The 26,217-nt window shown below is 39.0% G+C and overlaps 2 protein-coding genes and 1 long non-coding RNA gene across 3 annotated transcripts in view; 1 reads left to right on the plus strand and 2 right to left on the minus strand.

Moving 5' to 3' along the window:
* Positions 1 to 154: 154 nt before the first annotated feature.
* On the minus strand, positions 155 to 4,817 carry rack1 (receptor for activated C kinase 1). The gene is made up of 8 exons (XM_020646524.3): positions 4,609 to 4,817; positions 3,949 to 4,120; positions 2,137 to 2,284; positions 1,662 to 1,757; positions 1,315 to 1,425; positions 864 to 1,004; positions 510 to 620; positions 155 to 267 (listed from the first exon to the last, which is right to left on the minus strand). The coding sequence occupies exons 1-8, from the start codon at positions 4,715 to 4,717 to the stop codon at positions 202 to 204; spliced, it is 954 nt and encodes a 317-aa protein (XP_020502180.1). The 5' UTR covers positions 4,718 to 4,817; the 3' UTR covers positions 155 to 201.
* Positions 4,110 to 4,815, plus strand: LOC136179926 (uncharacterized). The gene is made up of 2 exons (XR_010666848.1): positions 4,110 to 4,237; positions 4,543 to 4,815. It is a non-coding gene; the product is annotated as an uncharacterized lncRNA (long non-coding RNA).
* Positions 4,818 to 6,956: 2,139 nt separating the features above from the next.
* LOC109993500 (collagen alpha-1(XXIII) chain-like) overlaps positions 6,957 to 26,217 on the minus strand; it is a 122,831-nt gene continuing 103,570 nt past the window's right edge. The window contains 23 exon segments of the mRNA XM_065958728.1: positions 6,957 to 9,462; positions 10,240 to 10,278; positions 11,209 to 11,307; positions 11,553 to 11,639; positions 11,825 to 11,878; positions 11,989 to 12,015; positions 12,106 to 12,168; positions 12,247 to 12,306; positions 12,388 to 12,414; positions 12,518 to 12,592; positions 12,989 to 13,042; positions 13,137 to 13,217; positions 13,338 to 13,382; positions 13,492 to 13,536; positions 15,632 to 15,655; positions 15,803 to 15,871; positions 15,980 to 16,024; positions 16,179 to 16,238; positions 16,330 to 16,383; positions 16,520 to 16,546; positions 16,673 to 16,699; positions 19,834 to 19,950; positions 21,289 to 21,363. Coding sequence (XP_065814800.1) covers positions 9,412 to 9,462; positions 10,240 to 10,278; positions 11,209 to 11,307; positions 11,553 to 11,639; positions 11,825 to 11,878; positions 11,989 to 12,015; positions 12,106 to 12,168; positions 12,247 to 12,306; positions 12,388 to 12,414; positions 12,518 to 12,592; positions 12,989 to 13,042; positions 13,137 to 13,217; positions 13,338 to 13,382; positions 13,492 to 13,536; positions 15,632 to 15,655; positions 15,803 to 15,871; positions 15,980 to 16,024; positions 16,179 to 16,238; positions 16,330 to 16,383; positions 16,520 to 16,546; positions 16,673 to 16,699; positions 19,834 to 19,950; positions 21,289 to 21,363 — 1,305 coding nt within the window. The 3' untranslated portion in view covers positions 6,957 to 9,411.

Consider the following 26,217-nt stretch of genomic DNA (forward strand, 5'->3'; position numbering starts at 1 on the left):
AAATTCCACATTGAACAATCATTTTCGTGCATGCCAAATGTGTGTACTTTGTCACATCTTAACTTAAAAATGCTTCTCCTTATTTTCATTGTTTTCTTAAAGCAAGTATTCTTATCATTGATATCAGAAATGGTTGAAACAGAGAGCACAGATGTTCTTTTCAAACAGTCTTTTATTCAAAGTTGCTCTGATGAAACGTTCTTATCGAGTTCCAATGGTGACCTGCCACACTCTGATCAGGTTGTCAGTGTAGCCAGCAAACAGGGTCTGTAAAAAATGGAAATTGTACATTACTGCAAAACCCACTAATTACCAAATATTTAGTCCAATATTAAGAACATTTTAAAGTAAGTATTCATGTTTTTAGTTCCCCTCATATTTGCAGGTATATCATCATTGGACATCAGTGTTAAATGTGAATGGTTATAATCACTGGGGAAAATCACAACATAATCACCAACTTGTCACACATATGTACTGAAAAGGTCCTACATAACCGTGTATTATACCTGTCCATCAGCAGACCATGCCAGACAAGTACACTGGGGAGGTTCAGCCTTGCTATTTGTGCTGATCACTTCCTGTCTCAGTTCATCCACAATGATCTTGCCCTCCAGATCCTACATAAGGCAAAAAAATAAAGGCAGTACAATCAGCAACAGTTAAGGAGAAGAAAAAGCTCAATTGAAGAAGTTAATAAAGCCACAACTAAATACAAAAAAACATCTGGTCCAGGTTAGAGCTCAGAAACAGCCTCTTTATCATCAAATAATACAGTTGGCATTGGAAGTTTCATCACCGCACTCTGAACTAGCTTTTAGCAGCATATGCCAATCATTGGATATTAAGGAACAGTTTTTTACCCAGATCTTGATACTGGGGCCAGTGGCGGCACACAGCCAGTAACGGTTGGGGCTGAAGCAGAGTGCATTGATGGTGTCACCACTGTCCAGGGTGTAGAGGTGCTTGCCCTCATTCAGGTCCCACAGCATGGCCTGACCGTCCTGGACAAAAAAGGAAGCACAACAATAACCGTATTTGTAATTAAAGTTCCACATATAGCTCCTTTCTAAGACATTTAAATGTGTAGTTGCAAAAAACTTTGTTTCATACTAATTTTTATAAAATCATAAACACTGACATATTTAAGTGCAGGCAACACTCAGAAACAGCCTCTTTATCATCAATGTTAAACAGATGCTTTATATGTTTTCATCACTGTTGAAGCCTGCACCATTGACTCACATTAGCTTCAGATTATATAAAGAATAATCTCAAAACAGTTCCATAGCAGTCTAAAACAAATGTTTATACCTTTCCTCCAGATGCACACAGGGAGCCATCGGGTGAGACTGTCACTGTGTTCAGGTAGCCAGTGTGGCCGATATGGTTGGTCTTCAGCTTGCAGTTTGCAAGGTTCCAAACCTAGCAACACAGGATGGTTAGACTGAGTCACATTAAGTATTAAAGTATTTTCAACGGATAATTGAGGTTAAGGCTTCATTGACAAACATTCTAATCAGCACTAAGGGTAGAAAATATATGCATGTTTTGAAATTTAAAAACAACTCAAGAAACTCATGGTATTTTTAAGCTCAAGTTTCAAGTAAGAGTTTGAAATTATGTTTAATATGTAACTTCAAGTAACTTTGATTTCTTACCTTGACCACCTTGTCCCAGCCGCAGGAGACAATAATGGGGTTGCTGCTGTTGGGTGAGAAGCGCACGCAGGATGCCCACTCAGAATGACCCTCGTCCTGCAATTAGAGGAGAAGAGTCTCTGCTTATCCCACACCAGTGAATTATAGGTTTCTAAATTGTCAGATGACCTCTCTACCAACTGATCAGACAAGTAGGGCTACATTTCTCACACACTGATAATATACAGGTTCATAAAGCTAAGGGGACTGCATAATGTTATGAAGTCAAAATTTGCTGGAAATAAAGATGAGAAAGACAGTATTGTAAATATGTTTGTCAAGTTTACACAATTTAAGATAACTCCTAATTTGATTGCAGTTTTCTTTTCGGTTGCAAAGTTTCAACTTTGTTTTTAGAGCATCGGAAAGCTATTGCACTCTGAGCATCAGGTTCCCCTGATTGCTACCCACGAGACAACTTCAGGTGGAGCCTCACCTGGATGGTGTACTTGCAGACTCCCAAAGTATTCCACAGCTTGATGGTCTTATCCCGGGAGCCAGACACGATCTGGCGGTTATCAGCGGAAAAGGCCACACTCAAAACATCCTTCAAGTGGCCATCAAATCTCCGGGTGGTGCAGCCACTGGAGATATTACACCAAACATTTTAGATGAGAAAAACTGTTGCACATAAGAAAATATGTACAGGTTAGCATGAGCATTTCAAGGACCATTACTTCTATAAAGGTTAGAGCTTTGAAACACTTACAGTGAGGCGAGTCTTAAATAAACTATGTCTTTTTAAATTTAACTGAATACTGCAAAAGTACTCCGAGGCAACCTTAAACTCTGTATGATGGCTTATGGAGGCAGTAAAGGAAGATTAAGTAAAATCTTGAGGTCCATTTCTAACACCCATTAAGTCAGTTAATGACTAAAACCTCTCCATCATGTAAATTAATCATCTGTTACATAGTTGCATATTTATTATGTTCATCTCAGCATTTTTTAACTACTCACCACTGCACCATTATATTATTTAGCTTTGTATACATTAGTCATTTTGCTGATATATTTAATGTCATACTTGTTTTCATTGAGAGCTCAGTTATGAAAGACAAATCCCCTGAGTGTGTAAGTACTGAGTAGTGTGTGAATATAGCTGATTCTGATGACACTAAATGGTCACTACCTGACAAGTTGTTGACACTATAGTCTCAAATTTCTATTAAGGGTTGACAAGAATGAGCAATAAAATACAAAACTATGATTCTGTGATTTTCCAGCAACATCAAACAATTTAAGACATTGTGATTTGGCTGCTTTATCTATCACTGGGGGTTAAGCTCACTCTATCATGTCCTGCTTTAACTTTATTTCTACTACAATGTATTGACACATCACAGATTGGCAGAAAAGACCATCAGTAACAACGGCCACGTTTGATGTGTTTTGGAGCAGAGAGCTTCCAAAGTGCGTTCAACAGGTTGGTAGTAAAGCTAAGAGAATTTTGGCTTGTGATACGAGACAAATTAAGACTTTTGTCAACATTTAATTTGACAAGTATTGTTGTAAACACTATTACACAAATCACTAACAAAGCCACAGATAATATCACCTTGTGCTCACTTTTTCTCTCTATTAAACTGTGCAGACACTTTCGGCAAAGACAAAAGAGAGACTTCTCAAATCAAATCTTAGTTTGATCTCCTTGAGAACAGTTTTATACTTAAATTAAACATGTCTGGTCTCTACAAATATTCTAAAAAGACTAACACCTCGAGTCAGTGACCTTTTTAACTTTGCAAACTGACACCACTCATCAAATACTTATCACTTATATACTTGGCTCCACCAAACCAAGCAGAGCTCCAAACTGATTTAATGTGTCTTTTAAATTTCATTTTTAACCCCTGCACAAAAAGGCCAGTTTGTGACTTTTCGTGGCTTAAATAATCTAAAGTTGCATACAAGGTGATGTTTTTTTATTTATTTAAAAGGTTAACTTTCTGCATTTCTATTGTGTAAAGGAACCTTTAAATGTGATAGAAAACATTTGTCAATGAAGTTTAAAGTTTAGTAAAGGGCTATACTCAGAATGGGTGCAGTTTGACTCTTGACTCATTTCAAGGATGGGCAACACGGCTACTTTTGTCTTTTCTTTTTGTAACTCTTTGCTTTCCCACAACTATCAACAGGCTCTTGAAGTTCTACAGCAGTATCCCTGTTCACTTAAACTCATGTTTCACACGTAAGATTAACACACGGGCTTCCCACACTCTGAATTCACTTCTATGCCCACACTTACGTGGTGAGGTCCCACAGACGGAGGGACTTGTCCCATGAGCCTGACAGAGCAAACTGTCCATCTGAGGAGATGACAACATCACTGACAAAGTGAGAGTGGCCCTGCAAAGAGCGCTGGGGGATGCCATAGTTGGTTTCATCACGGGTCAGCTTCCACATGATGATGGTCTTGTCTGAAAACACAACACAAGTGGGGTTTTTTAATCTTGTCAGTTTGTTGGACTCACAAAGCATGTGTTACCATCAGTGTGCTGGGGCCTGTAACGGAAGCTGTCACATAGTCAACTTTGGTGAGTAAGTAGGGGATAGTTAACAAGTGCACACATTCACACATGCGGCGACCATATTGGTTGCACTTTTTTTTCCCATGATATTACACGTGTCACAGCTGCAGTGTGGGCACCTGTGAATGAAACACTCATGACGACAGATAGTAGTTAGCGGGCTAGTTAGCTTGGCAGACCGGAGTCTTATCCGTGAACATTACGCAGTTGTTAAATAACCAATATTAAAAGGCTGTGACATGACTTTGAGACAGCTATTGTGTGTTTTATACATCCTCACACCGGCACGGTAATCTCTTTCTCCGTTACAGTAGAGAACCAACTAGCCGACCAATGCTAATGTAGCCATGTTGGCGGAGCCGGCGGGGAAGCCTCACCTCGGGACGCCGACAGAATCATGTCGGGATACTGGGGCGTAGTGGCGATCTGGGTGACCCATCCATTGTGGCCCTTCAGGGTACCCCTCACTGTCATCTGCTCGGTCATTTTGGCGAAGTTCGGTGGTGCCTTTTGCAAGGATGGATTCGGATTTCTCAGAGGTCCCGAAAAACCTAGGTCCTCATCGCACCAGGCACAGAGGAAAAGGAAGCTCAACCCCGGATGCAAAAACTAAGAGAGGTCAGCCGCCCCGCAAAGGATTCTGGGAAATGTGGACTTGACGCTCGCTTATCTATCCCGCAATTTCCCAATAACTTGTTCCTCATGTGAAATAAATCCTACTCTCACAAATGCATTTCTTGAAGAATTTACCATCTTATGGAGAGGCGGGACCATACTAATGAATATGAAAACTTTATTAAAGCATCATCTTATGAGCAATTCAATGGATATAGTGTACATGCACGAAAAAAACCCAAATATTACAACTGTTTAGACGAAAGAATCCACGTTTCATGCTATGGTTTCATGACATAAAATACCTTTTATCTCAGTCTGTAAAGGATTAGGACTTTCTTTTTGTACTTTTCTAACCAAAAGGCAGTCTCTACAAGTAACACTGAAATATTTGAGCTTGGGCTCTTTTACACCAGCTGACAATGACCCATTTGTTTATATTTGAGCAGTTATATATTCAAATCGGGGTTTTCTTCCATGTCTTACACTATGACAGAGAACGTATATGTGTAAATCATAAAAGCATTTCATTTAAATGATTGCTAATTACTTACTTTCAGATGTTTGCAACTGGATGTACAGAAATCACAATCAAATGATGGTCAACACAGCCAATGTTGGTCTTAATTTACAAAAAACAAGCTACACATTTAACCTTTAATGTTGATTTATTTTTTTGTCAAATTTAAAACTAGTGAGCCTATATCTTTACTTTAAAATGTATATTCAGGTTTGCTTTAAATAATTCAAGCAATGTCATCTGTCTTTGTTCAAGTGTTTCCATCCACATTGCAACCAATGATGTAACCTGTTGTTTTGTCTTTAAAACAATAAGCTCAGTAGCTGTGAGAGTGGAGGTTATATAAGAACCATTTGTGAATTTTTTTCTGTATTTGTTTGCTGAAATTAGTATAATTTAGAACATACATCATTGGCTGAAAGGTTAACAGACTTATATCGGTCCTTTTTTTGCTCTTTGGAGTCAGGTTTCCTAACCAAAGATACCTCCATCAACACTTGTAGGTGAAGAAACTTTCAGCTGTTGTATTGTTCAGAGTGAAGGTGTTGAAATGCTTTTCTTTTTCTTTTTATATTTTGTTGTATGTCAGAGTCCCACAGCAACAGAAGGTGGCAGAGACTTAACATCTGTGGCCCCCTGAGCATAAACATATCCATTGATTTCAATTATTCCCTGATTTTCTGTCTGGCAGGATAATAGTTTTGACTTTTAGTGAGAATTTACAAGGTGCACTGGAAGGATTGGGAAAACATTTGGTACCAATATCGATGGTGGCTAGACAGCGAATTTTATAGCTTTTGGACTTCCCAAAAGTACACACCTACATGCTAAGCTAAGATGTTGAACCTGGCAGGGCTATTGCTGTTGATTCTTCTCTACTGAACTCTACCCCCCGAACTCTGAACTCTGTCTCTCTCTCTCTCTCCCTCTCTCTCTCCGCCCCCTGCTGACCCCTGATATTTATAGCATCCCATTAATCCAGCCATCCAGATATACCTAATAATTCACTTTCTTTGTCTACATCTGTAAATTTTGTAATTACTGTACATAGCACAGACTCTTGCACTTTCTGCTTATTTGCACTTCTGGTGAGATGCCAAACCTCATTTCGTTACTCTATACTTGTATATGTGTAATGACAATAAAGTTGAATCTTATCTCATCTCATCTCATTTGGATTAATTTATTAAACCCGATCTGCAGTGTTATTTAAGCAAGTGAACAGAATATACACGATACTTACTTGTAACCTTTTAAATGAAAAGCTGCTTTTTCACATGTATCATTAAGTGAACTCATTGAACTTGTACATTACAGAACAATTTTCTTCTATATGGTTCGTTCCTTTACTGTGTATTGGCCTCTGCTTTTTCTACATGTCTGTCAAAGAACATGTGTATATTGGTCTTACATGGCCAGACCTGTTTATGATATGTGTCTGATTCATTTAATTCATTTGCTTTTCTCTCTCTTTGAACAAATTCATTCCACTTATTTGAAAAATAAGATATTTCTCAAAGAATTACACACTTGTATGTTTAAGGCACATACAATAAGAGGTATTATAAGTGGTCAAAGAATGAAACTGAATAACTTTACATGATTATGATTTAATGGACAACAACAAAACTGGAGTTTATTTCATTCCACATGTTTAGATGACCAGATTTCATGTTATACATTTTTAGACAATTAGAAAAATAGCTTAATTCTTTTACAACCAAATACACAACCGAAAAAACAACATTCTCGTAAGCCAAGCTAATACTGTTATATATGACTTGCCAAAATAACAAACTGTAATTTGACAAAGAGACATTTACGGTCTCCATTTAGCTGTTAAAACTGTAACTGATGGAATCTGGAAAAGAAATAACCACATGTAATAATGTTAAGTGTCAGATAGCCATCAGCTCTCAGTGAAATAAAGCGTAAAACAGTGTCTATTAGGCTACAGAAAAATAATTTTCATTCATATCATTTCTCAATCAAGATCTTCTTTTGTAGCTTAATGGTACACAGTTTGTGTTTAAAGTGAGCAATTTAAGAATATCTATAAACACAAAAATGAGGGATGTGATGTAGTTTAATTTTTTGAAAAAAAAAAAACTTTAATAAAACAGTTAGTGAGATTTCACATTATATTTATCTCACTCGGTATGGAAATTCTTTGTGTGATGTCAGTTATTCAACTTTGTGATATTTGAAAAAGTATAAAGTTTTTAAGAGTTTATACGTAACTCATTGTAGTTTTTGAGCTACTCTGATTGTTGCAGGTTAAAGTCAGCCAGTTAACAGGTCAGCTAGAAGATATATTTAATTAAAAAGAGGAATTTAGAGTTACCAATGTTCCTCATAATTCAAACCAACACACCGTCATTCTTCCAACACATTAACCCTTGACATTTTTTTTCAATTTCAATCACGTCAATAGTGTTCCTCTGAAAATTAGAGCATTGTGTCTGACTTGAAGTCCGACTTAAAAAAAAAAATCCCTCCAACAATACTGACCCTGTTTGAAATTTCAAATGCTCCAAAGAGTGTATGTTGAGGGTGAAGAAAAACAAACATTTTTACATGTTTAATAATATGCAGGCAGACAATTAAAATGTTGCAAACAATTTCTTGTCAGTCATGTGTTGTATAAACCTGAAGTGATATTGAACGAGTTCATTTCTAAATGTAATAGAAATGGTAATTGTAATGTATTTGTATAAAATGACTACAAATGTCAAAGGAGAATAAACAGAAGTCCATAAATAACCACAATTTTTTATTTATGGGTATTGTTTTTATCACTGTGTTCTAGACATAAAGCTGAATGTTTGAAAGTAGAAATCTGTTCATTTAGTAGTTCTTTAAAAAAAATGACGTGCTTGTATCTGTGGACATGTGTCTGATGTTGCATATCACTATGCAAAGTAGATCCATAGCAGATACATTACAAGTATTAAAAGTATTTAAGCACCAAGATATTGTCCCATCTGAGAAAAATAAGTGACTGAAACAGACCTATAGTATTTATCTGATCGAAATGACTGAAATGCGATAATAAAAAAGCACAAACACAAAATGCATCATAACTGACAGTTCAAACCATTGTGTAAAGTTAAATCACTGAATAAAATGAGTTATTAACCTATGAAAAAAAACAACAATTGTGTTGACAATTGATTCAAATTTCATTCTTTAGCCTGTTAGTCCTTCAGTCCAAATGACTATCGATTCAAAAATATCAAACAAACACACATTTACGTCAGCAGCAAGAAGTCACACTGTTGTCCAGAGAATCAGGAAACAGCAATAAAACACATTTTCATCAGTGATTAAAGAATAAAGATCATTCAAAAAGCTTCAGTTACACTGAAAATGAATAAAGAAACTACACTGATATGCAGTTATTTGTCAAGGCAACTGTAACAATCATGAATACTGTAAATGGTTCCTTCAAAGCTATGCACAGGAATGCAAAATGTACCTGGACAAAAGTCGCTACTAAAATATCAAAATGAAACAAACAGTACAAGTCACAACTGCCACAAATGTGAGCCATACACAGGTAGACTTACTGGCTTTTCTGAGTGGCTTGTTCAAATAGAAAGACTGGTAATGAATACTTGTTGTAAATGAAATGTCATTTAGAGTTTCAAAGACAGACCACAAGTCATACAAGCTGTCTGGATGCTAAATAACACAGTGCCTTGTTATGATCATGCATTACTTAGTCAAAAACTTAACAAAAGAGCCTTACAAGAGATCACCACTACATGTTCCGTGCAGTAAATCCTTCTTTATGTGCCAGTGACGTCAGTGACTCCCATATAACCTTGTCTTAGCCACAGTTATGTCGCCTCTTCTCAGGTTAACGTGGAAATGCAGTGTTCTCTGTCGCCCCCTCCTGGAGAGTTTCAATACCACAGGATCTGAGTGTTCAGTATGACACCAGGGCAGAACATAGCCCGCTCTGCTTCAAGAAGGCCAATCTGCCTCCCCGTACTCTCTGCTTTTTTAATAAGTCCTTTCTCCATCAGAACCACGCATCCCTTCAGGGCTGAGAGAGACGCTTCCGTTTGAGCTTCTGCCTCGCCATTTCCTCCTTTTTTTTAGAAAACAGAGAGAGAGGAGAAGAGAGCACTGACCCACACCTCTCAACAGCAACAAGAGATCTGTCCATCCACCAAAGCATCCATCCACCTGTGAGACTGCACACACTGTCGTATCCAAACAGCGTTTATGATTACAATCAGGCAGTGAGTCAGGCTTTGTTAGTAAGGCAGCTAGACAGTCAAGGCACTACAACAATGTAATCTGGACTGTCCGTCAAAGTAAGAGTCCCACTGCCAGTTCAGTTTGTTTCTCCTCAAAACCTTGGCTGCCTTCACCACAACACTGGCTCTCTTCAGATGATTTTTTTTGGTAATACTGTCGACTCAAAAATGTCCATGTTAAAAAAAATCTCAATATATTATATAAAAAGTTTTATGAAAATTGGGGGGAAAAAGGGAGCTGGTTGTTGGTGTAGTATTCAATTGCAATATATACCCTATCAATATGTACAGATTCCATGCTGCTGGTTAGTCATCACTGCAAAACAAAGAAGAGTACAGATGCATTTTTAGTAGCCTATCAAGTAAAACATCAGCACATTATCTTAAAATACACACGCCTTACATTTACAAGCTCACACTCTGTAACATATCTACAAATTGACACTGTTTTATATCAAAGTCGAGAAATTTCTTCAACGCTAAGTCATGAGTTCAGTAAATTCTTTCATTTCAGATTTTAAAAAATCATGATTCCATGACTGTCTCATATTCACAATTATTGCATTAGTTACGATTGTGCTTAGAAAAGAAAGAACACTTCTCACCTTGTGCCAGCAGCCAGGTATGGGCAGCCCATCCTGTCCCTGCAGACCGAGAACAGCAGCAGAAAGTTAATAACAAGGAAATGCAATGTGATGCATGCTCAAACAAACATACAACTCCTCATCCTGGTGACTTGGATTTTAGTGACAGATGTAATAATGATGTGCAATCCCTACCAGCAAATGAAAAAAAGCAAAGGTAGAGAAGTAATGAAGAGGGTAATGAAGAATAAAATCCAAACCAAACAGAAAAAGCAAGAAGGGTTAAAAAAAAAACCTTCCAGGTAATGCTCTTCTAATGTGATTCTTTGTTATGGGACTCCTAACATCATTACGGTCATTCTAAGAATGTTTTATTTGTTAGGATGATAAGATTGATACTAACCCTTTAATTTGTTCTGATTCAGAATGAGATTCCCTTCATTGTCCCACAAGGGGGAATTTGTTTAGCAGCAGGAGCAAACATAATGAAACTATACACGGACAACATCAACACTACAATCATACTGAATTATAATCAGACTTATAAATCAGACACATTTAAAAGAATTGTTGTTACCTGTCAAAGCGTCTTTGAGTATTTAGAAAAGCGCTATATAAATCTAATTTATTATTATTATTATTATTATTATTACAATCCAAATGACACAATATCAAAGACAACATCTGCAGTAGAACAGAAAACTCAAACAGATACAGTTTAAAATAAGTCTATAGCCAGCATTCAGTTAGCTTAGCTTAACATAAAGCCTAGAAACTTAAATCCTTACACAAAAAGGTAAGAAAATAAAACCTGTGTTTTTTTTTGAGACCATAGATTAGAGAGGTTAGAGGTCAGACCGCCAGGGCCATTGTTTCTGCCTGTTAATGGTGTTTCAATTTGTGTAGCCATCGGTCGTATGAGAGTGAAGTAATACATACATGCATAAATAGTGATAAAAGAGGAAGAGGAAGGAGGAAGAAATACTCTACCACAGGACAGGGGGCCTCACGGCCAGAAGGAGGAATAGGAGGAGGTGGAGGGGAAGAAAGCCCTGCCTTCTCAGACAGACCTTTAGTCTCATCACAACCCTGTAGCAACAACCAGTTACACATTCACAGCACAAGGGAGGAAAACAGAGAAAAAGACAGAGAGCAGAGAGCAGAGGAATAACAGGTGGTCAAAAGGTGACAGGAAAGTTAAGAAGAAAATCAGTTCTAACTTACTTAGTATTTTACTCTGTGTGTGTTCAAATGTGTTTGTGTGTGTGTGTGTGTGTGTGTGTGTGTGTGTGTGTGTGTGTGTGTGTGTGTGTGTGTAGCTGTGGCTGACATACCACAGGACAGGGTTGGTCTAGTCCTGGAGGACCCTGCTCTCCTTTCTGGCCCTTCAGACCTCTTTTTCCCACTCCTCCCCTGTCACCCTAACCACAAAGAGGACGGCACACAAACAATTATTAAATGGTTCTTACTGAATAGAGACGAGACAAAACAAACATCTGTGTGCATAACAACCACTGGAAAGTCTAAAGAGAGCTTTGTTTAAAGAGCAGATTAAAGATATCTTATTGGATTAATTACATTTTTTTTTACTATGCTAAGCACCAACCTTGTCCCCTCGTTCTCCTCGGTCACCTTTATCCCCCATAAGACCCGGGAAACCCTGGACATAAAATCACAAGCTGGTCAGAAAGAAGCTGACCACTGAATATGGTTTGAAAATGAATCTAAATTCCAAATCATTTTAACCACATGAAGAGCTAATAAACTCACATCTAGTCCAGGCTCCCCTGGTCTGCCCTGCAAACACAAATCCATGCGCATAAATCAGGATGTCTGTTTTATTCCAAAGATGTAGTAAACATGTGAGTGAGGAGATGAGGAGCTTACCTTTTCTCCCTTTGCACCTGGAAGACCCACTAACCCGGAAGAGCCCTTTAGGCCGTCTAATCCCTGAAGTGAAAGTACATTATTATCACTGTGCACATTTAACATGTTTTATAACAATAATGAAGGGTTCATGTTACTCACTTTGGGTCCAGGAGCGCCAGTCTCTCCTTTGTCTCCTCTCATCCCGTATCCAGGCTCACCCTGCACAAGAACACATGAACCCTGAGCACCAAACAACATGTCATAACCTCCAACACATTCTGTAATGCACTGCAGTCTTACCTTTGGACCAGGCATCCCATGTAGCCCCTGAAATACATTGTGCACAATGAGTGTGAAAGCTGCAGTTGTAAAGATTTTAGTTAATTTGAAAGGTTTCTGTCAGGATGTCGATTGTGAAAGAAGGACTCACCATGGATCCAGGGGACCCAGGTACTCCAGGTGGGCCGGGCGGGCCAGGTGGGCCTGGCTGGGAAATCATCTGAACCTGAGCATCATGGAAATAACAAGAGTCAAGCAGGGACTGAAAGCTTTTTCTGGATACTTTTTATATCATATATCATTCCAGTTTAAAACCAAATAACTGGAACAAAGACTGTTCACATTTTTACTGTTTAATGTATTTAAAATTCAGATTTATTTTTAATGTCTGCATTGCCTCAATACAAAATCCAAACTAAGACAATTAATGCGTCCAATGTTTGCAACTCACACCCATACCAAATGGAAAACTGTGGGAATATGGCTGTTACATGCAAAAAAAAAAAAAAAAAGGGTTTAAAAAATCTACAATGAAGGCTCAAACATAAGAAATTGCTGACATGGCTTTTAAGGTTTTTGTCACATGAGCAAATGTTGAATGAAGTTTGTGCATCACACTGACCAGGTTGTCTTCCATTCTGCAGTCGCCTTTCTCTCCTTTATGTCCATCCACACCCTTACCAACAGAGAGAAAAGCGTTAACTCCCAGCTATTTATTCACTTCTCTACTGTTTGTATATCAGAGAAACTTGTTTACTGTCTCAACTTACAGCAGGCCCAGAGAGCCCCATCTCCCCCTTCTCTGCCCTCTCGCCAGGTGGTCCGGCCTCACCCATGTCCCCTTTAGGTCCCTGGGGTTAAAGAATTGAAAAGAGAGGTTATTTTCTGCATTTAAAGGTATAGTGGAATAAAAGAACCACACATAAATGAAGCAATAGTATTGGACATTTCATCAGGCTTTCTAATCGTACATTCTCCCCATCAACTCCTGCTGGCCCAGGTAAACCAAGCTCGCCCTGGAAGAGAGGAAAAGAATCACTCAATTATGATTTTACATCTACTTAGTTTTTAAGTCACCCTGTTAGTTGGTGTTGACAGTACATTAGCAATAAGAGACCCCCTTACCTTCTCCCCTGGGCGGCCTGGGGGTCCAGGTGGTCCTGGTTGGCCCTAAAAAGAGAGAGCAACAGAGAATGATTTATACAAATGCCTACCTAAGTCTATGTACTGTCTAATCTCATAATGTTTAACAGTGAATTCATCTTGCATCTGCAATAGCTGATTTTGTCCACTTGGAGCAGTATAAACACTATATGACACATCACCGGTACATCATCACCTAGATACGAAGATTTGCACATCAAGCAGCATAGAGTAACATTATGATCCTTTTCAAGTCTTGTTTGCGTCCAGCTTATGGTATCTGGATATCTGGCTTTTTAGCTCCATCATTTGAAAAGCAGAAAGCTCACAGTGGCTTTTCAGAATTTGTTTCTGCTTTATTGGCCCAAAATGATAGCCTGTAAGAAACTGTAAAGAATGAACTTAGACAGTGAGGGAGACTATTCATGGGGAGTTCGGTGATGCGAACGAACCCTTTTCCATACAAGCGGTCATAAAATCAAGTATTAAACTAAAAACACTGATTTAAACTGCTTTGAATACATCTGCAATTTTCACACGGTCACAGAGACATCTTGGATAAACATGGCTGTTGATTCTGTTTATCACAATCATGGAAAAAAACTGGAATCTCACAGAGGAGGCTTGAAGATGGGCCAACCCAAAAGGAAACAACAAGACTGATGGATTTCACAGAGCAGGGCTGACAGTAAACATAGCTCCATCGTTCATTCTGTTTGCTGATTACATGCAACTTGAAGTAATTTTACCTTACAATTATTGTGCTGTTTGAGGTCCTTACAACACAATAGTCTGGCACAGAGGATGAGACGGCTGCACAAATCGAGGAGGAGCCAAACATTCATGCAACTTTGTGGCATACTAAATCCATCCCATGCTGCCGTCCATGCTGGCTGAAGAATGACAGCGTCTTAAATCAAACTCCTTAACCTCTACATCCACAATGTTACACTTGTTTCTTCTACCTCTGAAGTCCTCGGCCATCTTGAAGCAATAAAAAAAGGAACCCATGTTACCTCCCAGAGGTGAACATGCTGATCCTCTCCCCTTTTCCAATTTCTACCACTTTGTTTGTTCTCCCATTTAAAACCATGGAAACCACAAGATGTTTACGAACAGCCGTTTGATGTGAGATATTCCATCATTGGAAAGTGATGGTTACTCATGCACATAATTATACAAAATGTTGTAAAATGACGGAAATTACCCGTAAAAAAAATGACTCATTTCAGCCTCCTTCTTCAACTGAAATAAAACTAATAAGAGTTTTTAACACAAACAAGTGAACGCATCTTAACACAGGCTGGGTGATGAGCATTACCTGCTGCATAGATAAAACTCAAACCCACAGCTTGCGTGTGATTCAGTGCCAACTAATCCATGCTGGCATGAGACTTCTGATAAAATCTCAGGTTCATGTTTTCACCAACTTCTTTGGAACTGTCTCACGCTGCTGTCTACGGCCTTGCATGGGGAGCCCATTTCAGATAGCATACATAGTGGTTTTTAATCAAAAACACCCTCCACTGCAGAGATAGCCATCTGTTATTAGCATGTAGAATGGCACATGGAAGAATCAAAGGGTCCGTGTATAAAGAGGGGAATATGAACCTGAAACTGTGGCGACGGTGCGAGGGGTCCCCTGCCATCTTGTTCATGCATCCCCATTTTGCACTCATTTAGTTATGTGCAACAATACAAAAACACCATGCTGCCCTATAGTGAGTTACAGGCTTGTATTTTGTGAGGCAAATTTGAAACATGGCATGAAAACACACTCCGGCCAATAAAACAAAGGCTGCTGATTTTTCTGCATGATTAAGCATGTTTCTTAAGGCTTTGTGTTATCTGATAGAGCAGCACAGCTGGATTTTATTTGCTGTCCGTTTCATCCCAAATGAATACCAAAGTGAGTCTGAACCAGGGAAATTCAGAAAATCTCTTAAATGTGGGCTGTAGACTGACATCTAATACATCAAGAAATACACACACATCCACAAGCAAAAGCAAGGTGTGGATACGCCCAGGGTGTGTGCTTATGCAGGTCTGTGTCGTCTGCATTATTGTACATGTTAGTTACTGATCACACCACCAAAACCATGCAGATACAACAGCAGATTACCGAAACGCTGATGCTGTTGATTGCCTGTTAGGAAAAATATGGTGACCAGTTCAGTTTCGTAGTTTCAAGTTTGGCTTGATGTCTGACTTTAGAATTCAGTTATTAATCCTTGATCAAATATATATGACACATCCATAAACCTGATCTTATTCAAACTTTATTGTCACTCACCTGGATCGCATCTAGAAGCTTCCCGTTAAAGTCAATGATGTCTGAGGAACCTTTTTCACCAGGATAACCCTGTGGCAGAAAATAAATAATACAATTTCAACGATAATTTAATTATGAATATTTTATGTATATGAACCAAAGACTTTGGAGTGCTCTCATATTGGGTTATTTACACACCATGGGTCCCTGCAGTCCTTGATCTCCTATCTCTCCTTTGTCTCCCTGTAACGTACACAGATATAACATGTGATGGTAAAACTTCCACAGACAATACAGAGGAAAACTTTTTTTTCAAATGCCTGAACATTTAAAAAAATAAGGAAATTACAAATCATTTTGTGCATGTTGTTTTCCAAATTTAAATGTGGTCTTCTACCTTTAGTCCTGGGAGTCCATCCATGCCTCTCTCTCCTTTTCCCCCTGTACCTTGCTCGCCCTATTTCAATACACATTCAAGAAACTCATGAAAAGAGGAAGAAATGAAATAATTAGGATGAAGATACGAAGAACTGGAGAGCTATTTTTACCTTTATTCCTGGAGGGCCCTGTGGTCCTGGGTAGCCCGGTTCACCATCTTCTCCCTGTCAGATCATAATGTCAGTCAACATCAAAATGACAAACTTTTGGTCACATGTTACTTTGAATAGGACAAGATAGCTTAAGGAAAATTTAGAAAACTACGTTGAGTCAGGGTGGTTACTTTATTATTTATCTTACCGGCTTTCCTGGTAATCCTTGTGACCCCTGAGGAAGAAAAATATTGGTTGCAATTATTTTCAAAAGCCAGAAAAATCCTCCCCACAGCTTGAAAAAAAATACTTCATAATTTATAATAAGATTGCTTGTGGTAGACTTTTTAAGTACACTCACCTCAAGGCCATCTCGACCGGGAAAACCCTGAGGACAGAGGAAAAACACCAAGTTATATTCTGAACAACAGGTAGGTTTCTTTCAAACAGGTGAACACTTTGACCACTAGATGTCAGTGTTGAACAAGTTATGACAAGAACCTTCGCCTTACATTTGGCACTAACCACTGTGCCACGAGCGCCCCGTTCACGTCTAGTTTTAAGGGGCTGGGAAACATTCAACACATTACCAGTTGTTTAATGCGCATTGGCAAGTCCCCCAGTAAATCCTGCAGATATGCAGATGTAGCAAATTGGCGCAATTGGTTGTTGAAAAGATTGCCGCAGTTCCCTAGATGTAAGAGATTAATTCACAATGTCAGAGCCATCTAAATGGAGTTTTTCTTTTACTGTTCTGTGGGTGTCTCTGTGCTGCAAAAGCTGACGAAAGTCAAGTTTTTAAGTCACTGCAAGTTGTGTTTTCATAAAGATTTCTGTGGTTATGGTCTTCTATTCACATTGTTGCACTGAAGAGATTGACAAAGGAGCTGTTTTAACTACAATCCAGTCTGGCAGCGTTTGTTAATGTTGATAACAATTTACTGCAAAGCACGACAGCCAGGTTACTCCTGGGTCACACGCCACACAGTAAAGACTGATCTTCATAGTGTTGTAGTACTCAAAATTGGTCTTGTACTTTGAAGATCTTGGTCTTGTCTCGGAATCTGTCACATTTCTACTCTGTCTTGTCTCGGTCTCGGACTGGGTTGACTCTGAATTTTAAATCAAGACTGGTTAGGACCACCACTGAAAGGCTATTTTTCCACGTTTTTATAATGATTTGAAGGAAATTACCCCTTTCTAAAAGAACGAATACCTTCAATTTATTCATAATTTGATTTTTATCTACCGGTTATGGCCGCAACCCTCCCGGTGTTTTACTCTAAGTGAGTGACACACCCTGTGCATGCAAGATGAGGATTTTTGGTGATATTTTTGATCTTGGTCTCGTCTTGGTCTTGCCCTGCCTTGGACTTGGTCTTGACTCGGTCTCGATCCCTAGATGTCTTGGTCTTGTCTCAGTCTCGGAGCACTCCGGTCTTGGGTATGTCTTGGTCCCGACACAATTTTCATTAAAATTGTCACCCAAAAAGCTTTTTTTGCAAATACGGTAGTGGGAGATTCCTATGGAGCCCTGGCCAGAACTAACTGTATGATCTGTATGGGGCAACAAGCCCCGGCTCTCCTGAAACCCAGACACTGAAAGATTTATCTGCGTCCACTTTCAAGCATCTGTACATTTGGCTTTTTTAGGTAAACAGACTTATTTTGGCTGTTTGTGAGGGCCAGGTGGACGTGCACTCGCAGCAGCTAAACATCTGCTATGAAGTCATGCATGGCAGAGCTGAGTGGGATCTTGTGCAAGAGCCTCACACACTCACCAGCTTTGGTGTTTGCCCGATCCTTGAGAGCACTGTAATAAATTATATCAATTGGAGGTTATCAGCCTTCCGCTCTATCCTCATATTTTACAATGATGTGCAGCTTTTTAGAGCTTTCCCAGCTGCTTTTCTTCCTTTCGCTCGCTGCCAGCAATCACAAACTATCATCCAGATCTTCTCCTCTGCTCGGTGCTACTCTTTTATTTCCATCCTCAGATACTCCGGCAGCCTTTAACCTTTTTTCCTCACACATCTTACCTCCTCCTTGTCTTTTGATCTTCCCACCAAGGCAGCGGGATACAAATCACCGTTGCAAATAATTTTTAGCACTTCTTTTATCCTAAGAGCAGAATAAGGATGGATGAAGACCAGTTCAGATGTCAGATACCCTTCCAATTTTAAACGATAGTAAATTTACTGAAAAAGATTTCCTCATCTGAGGTATGCTGAAATAGATATGTCAAGAATGTTCAAATGTTATTTCACACAAATACATCAGTAGTTTTTTTGCCCAACAGCAGAGAGAGAGACTAACTCTATGCATTGATTGAGCTGCCATTCATTTATTTTCCTCTTTAGACACACAAATGATCAGGGACACCCAAGCTGGCATGCAGGCTTGTTCACTTTCTCTTGCTCAGCCCTCTCACACATCTGCCCACAACATGGATCGGCTCTTAGCGGCACTCTGCTTTGTTTTGCTGTTTGGGTTTTGTAATGCCTTTTGATCAACTCAGACTCAGAGAATATATTTGAAAATCGACTAGGTTACAGGACGGGCCCCTCTGTTAGACCCGTCTGGTTTTAGTCAGTGCCTGATCTGTTCTGGTTTTCTTTTTGTGTCTGTTCTGCAAAAGCTGAGTAAAACCAACATATTTCCCTTGAATCCCGGTTGCTCTCCTGTGCCAGTTGAGGGTAACAGAGCATTAATTCCTTGCTTTGCATAAACAAAAATTACATTTCTCCCTCTTCCATTCTTTAACCACAGCTTTTAGCAGCTACTACATATAAGCAGAATGCTGGGAAACAGAAATGTTGAGAAACATTAACTGCCTCAGGCGAGGAGCACAACTATTGTTTTGGTGAGGCCAGCAAACTGCCCATGAACTCGCTGCAGTACCATATCTGTTTCAGGGGTTCACGGCGACACAGCGGTGCTAGGAGGGTGGGAGAAAGGGGGCGTGATGGAGATCTTTGTGGTCGATTTCTTACACAAAACAGATGAGCAGGAGTAGAGTTGCTATTCTGGGAGTTTTTAGGTAAGCCACAGCTCACTGGCAGACCCGGAAGAATGAGAATATGGGTTCACTGCAATTTACTGCACGGGCCCTTTTGCCCCATAATGGATGTTTAAAATGAATATACACACAAACACACAGAACATTATTTTGCAATCTGTCACACCCTGCGGTTGAACACAATCAGGTCAACACAATGAGGGCAACAGCAGCCTCTGATGACTGAGGTGTTTTAAGTGACTGGATTCTTTGTGGTGTAACATGAAGTGGAGGGAGAATGATGGATGAGGAGGAGAATAACAGTAACTGGGTGTGCGGATGTGTGTGAATGCATGTGAATAGTTTTGTATATCAATCCATCAATCAATTTTTATTTGTATAGCACCGATTTCTATCAAATGTGATCTCAAGACAGAGCAGGTCTAGACCAAACTCTTTGTTATATTGTGTAGTGGGTGTCCAATGTACATTTGTTATTGTGGTGCAAGAAGAGAAGCTCTTACCGGCTCTCCAGCAGGGCCACGCGGTCCGTCCTTGCCTGTGTTCCCAGGAGGGCCTCTGGGACCAGGGGGACCTGGCGGACCGGGAGGACCAGCTGGTCCAGCCTGGCCTTGGTCACCCTGTTGAAAAAAGCGAAAACCCATGAGAAAAAAAGTGGATTTTAGTCATGAAAAAGGAACAATATATGGATTTATTGGATTAATTTTTCAATCCCATCAAAACTTTAAAAGTTGGGTGTTATCTTTTTTTCAACATTTGACACCTTCACTTTGAGCTATACCAAATATTAAAGCTCCTGTGTGGAACTTGTGGTTTGCGTAGATATGGTGCTGAGGGAGAAAGTGTTACCTTCCATCTCTATGCTGATTTGGTCCTGTAGCTTATATGTATGGGTAGGGATTTCAGACAAAACAAAGTTCTTTAATTGATTGTTGCACCACTTGTTGGCTTTAGAAGTTGGTACACACAAATGGTAGGGAGCACTTTTTTCACAGTTAATAACTGTTGTGTTTTTTTTCCAGCCAATTCTAATAATTACTTTCAATTGAACTTGGTTTCTGCTCTTGAGCTGCTTGATGCTCACCAGAAAGCTGCTTAATCTGTCTATAGGTAGTTTTTCAGGACTGCATAGGGTTTACAAAGTTTTTTTTGTATGCTCTCAGTCAATCAAAATAAAAAGTTTGTGGTCTAGAGAATGATAAAAACCTATAAAAGACCATGCTAAAAGTTTGCTCTAATACATGTGAACGCTTTCATTTTGGACAACATTGTCTGTTTTAAGGAGGTTTAAGGCTTCACAAAGGCAAAACAAAGTGTCACCACCTTTTAAAGATCCTTTCATCAGCTCTATTTAAATGTAACTTAGAACATGTCTCTCTCTGATGAATTCCACCCTCATGTTTGTGCCAAATAGAAACCATTAACACCCTCAAAGTCTTTGCACTGTAGGGGATGGGGGACAGCGCATGCTCTACAGTCAAATGGTGACACTTCCTCTGTGCCAATAAGTCCTACGGACATGTGGTGGATTATGGTTAGCTTTCATGCGGTAGGCAACATGGAACAGCAACCCCTTTCATGGAGACCTTCAAATAGAAGACTAAAAGCTTGTTTCCTTTTACTGATAATTATTTTGTCTCTGTTAAGCTCAGGATCGAATTAAACTGTCACAGACTTAGCTCTTGTATTCACTGTGTAGGGAGGCACACATTTGTCAAGCTTTTCTAAATGTGTGTGGTTCCTCTTCCAAGATTTCCTAATTTTTGGGATGCTTTGGAACTTCTGTAAAATTAATTTCCCCCGTGCCCTCACACATAAAAACTCAAAATAAAAAATTCAGCATGTTAAAGAAACGTGAAATGTGGCAAAGAAGAGAGATGTGCACGCCTGTTAGAACACAAAAAGGACAGTTTGGTTAATATGTTAAGAGGTGCACACATGCCTTGGTTGAGGTCTACCTTCAGAAAGCGTCTCTGAAAGCTGCTCGACTGCTCTCCAGAGAGGAAGCCATGGTCATAACGAGGGAAGACCATCTGAGACGCAAGAAGTGCAGCGTGGACAGGAAGTATAAAGACAGCAGCAAAAGAGCAGAGAGAGAAGGAGAAAGACAAATAAATGAGTAAGGAAATGGAAAGGCTGAGTGTCCAAGAGTACAGGAAAGAGGGGAATAACCGCTGTTGGAAAGCAGAGTTGAAAGTTCAGCAGGCTCTGAGGCTGTTGGACAAAAGAAAAAGCTCAAGATGAGGGTTTTGCTCTATTCCAGAAAGGAAAGTGAGAAATCAGAGTCTGGACAGAGGTTGGAGACTGCTGGGCTGACATAGGAGAGTTAGCTTGGAGGGACCAACCTTGATGGGAATCTGATTACTGTGCAGACCTGCATATGTGCTGTGGTAAGGATGACCCTGAGGAGAGGAAGCAACAAAATGAAAAGGTAAGCGACTTACTGCAGCAATTAAAGGGCTCATAATTTAAATGACTCTGTCTGAAAAAGTATGCATTTGCAAATTCTGCAGATTTAATGTGACGAACAAAACCACATCATCTGCAAATAGTGTGAACTATGTTTCATTAAAACTGAGACCCACTAACTGTTTTGACCCTTCTGCACTTTAAGAAACCACTTTTTGCTCTTGAAAAGATGTGTTTGATTGTGTGTGTGTGTTCCATTTAATTTCTCCCCATCCTTCCCCTTTGCGACCAAACCAAACAGAGGTGGCCTGCCTCTTTCCAGCCGACAGACAGTAACTATGATGATTGTCTGTGGAGCTTGAAGGAGCAAAGTTAGCCTGCCGCCACAGAGCTGGAAGCCCTGTGCTGCTTCTCTGGTTGAGCTCTTCTCCAAAAACACATGGGAGGAATAGGGGGGAGATCTAAGAGAGGAGGGGGGATGAACAGCGGGAGGATAGACGGTAGAGATGCTGGCTTGCTCATGAGGTTTCTGTTAACAGGCTGCGGTGAACGCTGGATGGCTGAGGTTTTTTTTTTCCCCAACACCGCAGACCCCTCCTTATACTCTCTTCCCACTGTCACATTCACTCATTCACACCGTTCCCACCATGGAGACCACATACATATATGCCCCTGAAACATATCATAAGAGAATAGGCTGTTTCACAATGGGTTTCCCCTTTACCATAGTCTCATCAGACTTTAGGCAGAATCTAAGTCAAACAGCCTTTCAACCTCGGAGCACTGTCTAACCATGGCCTCTTTGCAACTGCTCTGGAGGAGGCAACCTTGGCTGAAGATGAAACTTCTACAATAGCTTGTCTTTTAACACATGTTCAACACCGTTAGTACCTGCTTTAAACCTCTCACTTTTAAGAAATATTTAACCCTATGCATGAGCTATTGTAACATATCTTTCGCTGGTTTAAATACCCTTGTAATCCTGTGTTTTTAATTTGTTCTGGCAGCAGATTCAAACTGACAATGGCACTACAAATGATGGATTGACAGGAAGTCCCAGATTGACAGAGATTTATAACCACTTCCTGTTTTCACATGTATTGTTAAATCCTCTCATAAACTCAGAATAGCTTTTATTTACTGTCTCTGTCTCCACTTTTCATATCAACTTATATCTACTATTAACATTAAACCATCAAAAAGATGTCAAATTCCTGTGTATGTTTCTAACTTTTAAAGAAACACAACAGAGTGGCCACATTTAAACCTTTTTAACTCCATTATTTAACGTTTGAAAAAGAAGATGTTTGTGTCACAATTTAAAGCACTAACAAAATAAAATAAATTCCAAATTGTAACGAAGCTACCGGCAGCTTGTTGCAACACTGCCCAAATAGTTGGTTTTAACACGTCCTGCCTCTGAAAAGGCAAAAAAGCGGCCCCTGGAGTGGCCAATCGAATTTCAAGGGGGACCCTGGCCATCCCCTTTGCTACCCCTGGATCTGCCTCTGGTGCAAGGTTATTGCTGAGTCAATGTACTTATCATGTAATCCCACTCATTACCTTTTATTCTGTACCTGTAGAGCTTAAGGCCACAGCTGTAAAAAAAGACTTAAAACAAAAAGGCACTAATAGTTTTTCATTTGCTAACCTATTTAATCATATCTGTGAAAATAACCACAGTGCCAAACCTCATTCAGAAATACAGTAGTTTTAGGAGCTGCAGGGTTTGTTTTGTACCAAGTTAGTGTCTCTAAGTGATACTCTGAGGTTTTTCGGCTGCAGCCTTATCCAAGGACATCAGAGCCCCATAAAGCCTGGTCCAAGTCTAATATTTACCATTTGGCAGAAATATGTAATGCTAAATGCAAAAAAAAGTTGAAAATCTTTCACTATTATCTTGAAATCTAAAGGGATCGTCTGAGAAATGTAATGGTGTATGCCTTGATTGGAAAAAGGAATTCTAGTTATGTTTCTTAGCCGCATCATAAACTTTGTTCCGCTTGGCAGGCCTGTCAAATTTACACTCCATTTATTCTCTACTATAAAACAATAGCCGTTCAGTCTCATTCCAATATGCTTACACACTGAAATGCCAATATTTTCAGGCTTTAAGTCTTGGAAGACGTAGGGCTACACATCTATTTCTAATTAGTTTTTAAAAGCTTGTCATTTGTTGGATACTTGCTGAAGAATCTGAGTAACAATCAAGAAAAATAACATGTTGCTGTTGAAGGCAGTTAAGGGTAAGATTTATAAATACAGTGTGCGTGAGTTTTTTAAATAGTTCAAGTCACATTCAGAGTTACGGATACATAAGACAGGAAATGAACAATCTGAAAATAATTTTTGTTTGTATTGAAAGTCATAGTAACATAATGCGGAAAACAAAGTTGGTAGGAGAAGTTTCTAATGATAAAATAATTTAGATTTAGAAAGATTGCTACAGTTTCTCCTTCTCTATCACATTGTACACCTTTGGACCAAGTTTACTGCAAACCCATAATAACACAAACAGAAAAACACAAACCAATAAGCATTATTTGCAAAAATGTGGCTAAGACTGTTTAATATGTGAAGGCCTTTCGACATATTGATGGTACAAACAAGATACATTGTAACTTGTACATTGTTTTACTTGTTTGAATGATTTATGAAAGCTGTAATGCCAATGTTTTATTCATTAAAGAACATATCTCTGTAAATAGGGTCCATTTTGATGTGATAGAGTCCCAATGTTTGATTTAATTATGTATGTATTGTCTCTGCTCTATTGCCATTCAAGTTTGTATTTTGATTTGTGTTTTTTCCCTAATATACAGTATGTGAATATTGGGGTGAGTGACTCTGCATATGTTACTGCTGTTGATTGAGAGACACTTGTTATTAGACTAAAGGTCCCACACCTGAGCACACGGAGGAGCTTACTTAAGATCATGGTGGGGGAATTGTTTGGAACACACTTGACAAAGGTTCAGAGGGACTGAAACGTTGTGATTTTTCAAATAAATTGGTGACACTTAGTAGTGTGCTGGACTTTTTTTTCTTCTCAAGTAATATGTCAAGGCCTGAAAGCAAGGCATCAAAATGTAATTTAAGTGCCTTATGCTAATAAATGAGTCCATATTACATTAAGAACATTTGTTTTACAGATGAGAAGGGTTTATCATGTTTAGTGTAATGACAATATCTTAGTTTGATGATTAGCCAACCAAAATGCATTATTTATTAGAGCAGCCCAAGAACCTCAGAGCTTTTAATTATAGGACAACAACAAAAAAAACAACAAAAAAATCATCTTAACATGAGAAGCTGCAAATTATTATTATTATTATAGAGTTTGCTTAAAATTTAATTTGAACAATGACTCAGTTCTCTTTTTTTGCTGATGTAATTGCTACAATTATGTTATAAAAGCATTAAAATAACAGGGCTTGGATTGAAAACAATAATTCTCTCCCTGTGTATTCGATTTGCATGTGAAGCATTATGACCTTGACCTGATAATATATTCCAAACACAACAAAACTAAGAAAACATTCAGGATTTAAAGGGTACATGACTTCTTCAAAGAAACCAAGCTATTTACCATGAAGCACAGGGGCCGAATTGAAAACCACAGAGAATAAAACGGGAGATAATTACACAGATCTCATGTTGGGTTGGGATGATATCACATGAAAAGAAAACACTGACAACATGGACCAGATGTGAAAACGAGGTTGTGGTGTAATATTTAAAGAACACAGTTTGGTTGAATAGATGGCAGCTTTGGCTCACTGCCCTGAACGTTGGGTTTTGATGGTAAGGTTGAAGTTTTTCCATCGTTCTTTTCTATCATCATTTCTCATCTCTGGCTTTAGAGATGTGGGCAACTTAAACCTCATCATAGGAGCCAAATGATGTTGTCGGTGCAGTTGCTGTGGACGCCGTACAGTGTAAACACACTTTTCTTTTGAGATATTAAAAGACTGGCTTTAGTGTTAACGGTTATGTGGGTAGAAGGAAACATGACAAATTGTAAAATTGTCTCTCTGTTTGCACATACACTTTGTTGTTCCCCAAGTATTATAACAAAGAAATTATAAGATTTTCAGACGTATTAACATTTCCAACAGAAAATTCCTCTCTCCCTGCACTTTGACTTTTCATTTGTGATGATCTGTTACACCGTCTGGTCTCAGCATTATGTTCCCCATATAAGTGCAGAATCTTCCTGCAGACCTTCAACAGTTTTCAACTCTGGTACATTTAAAGTCTGCTTGGTCAAATGTAATTTTATCTGTGCATATAAAAGTGCTGATTTTGCCTCCTTTGGACAGAGCTAGATTAGCTAACTGTGCTTATGTCAAGTGTACAAACAAGAGATATACACCACGTCTCTAAATCTGGTGAAAACGGTGAAAAACTGTCTTAGATTTGTCTTTATATTAACTGAAAAATGTCTGAGTGGAGATGAAAAATGCAATGAATCTTGT

This window comes from Labrus bergylta, chromosome 9 (assembly GCF_963930695.1).
Source record: "Labrus bergylta chromosome 9, fLabBer1.1, whole genome shotgun sequence".
Classification (NCBI taxonomy): Eukaryota; Metazoa; Chordata; class Actinopteri; order Labriformes; family Labridae; genus Labrus; species Labrus bergylta.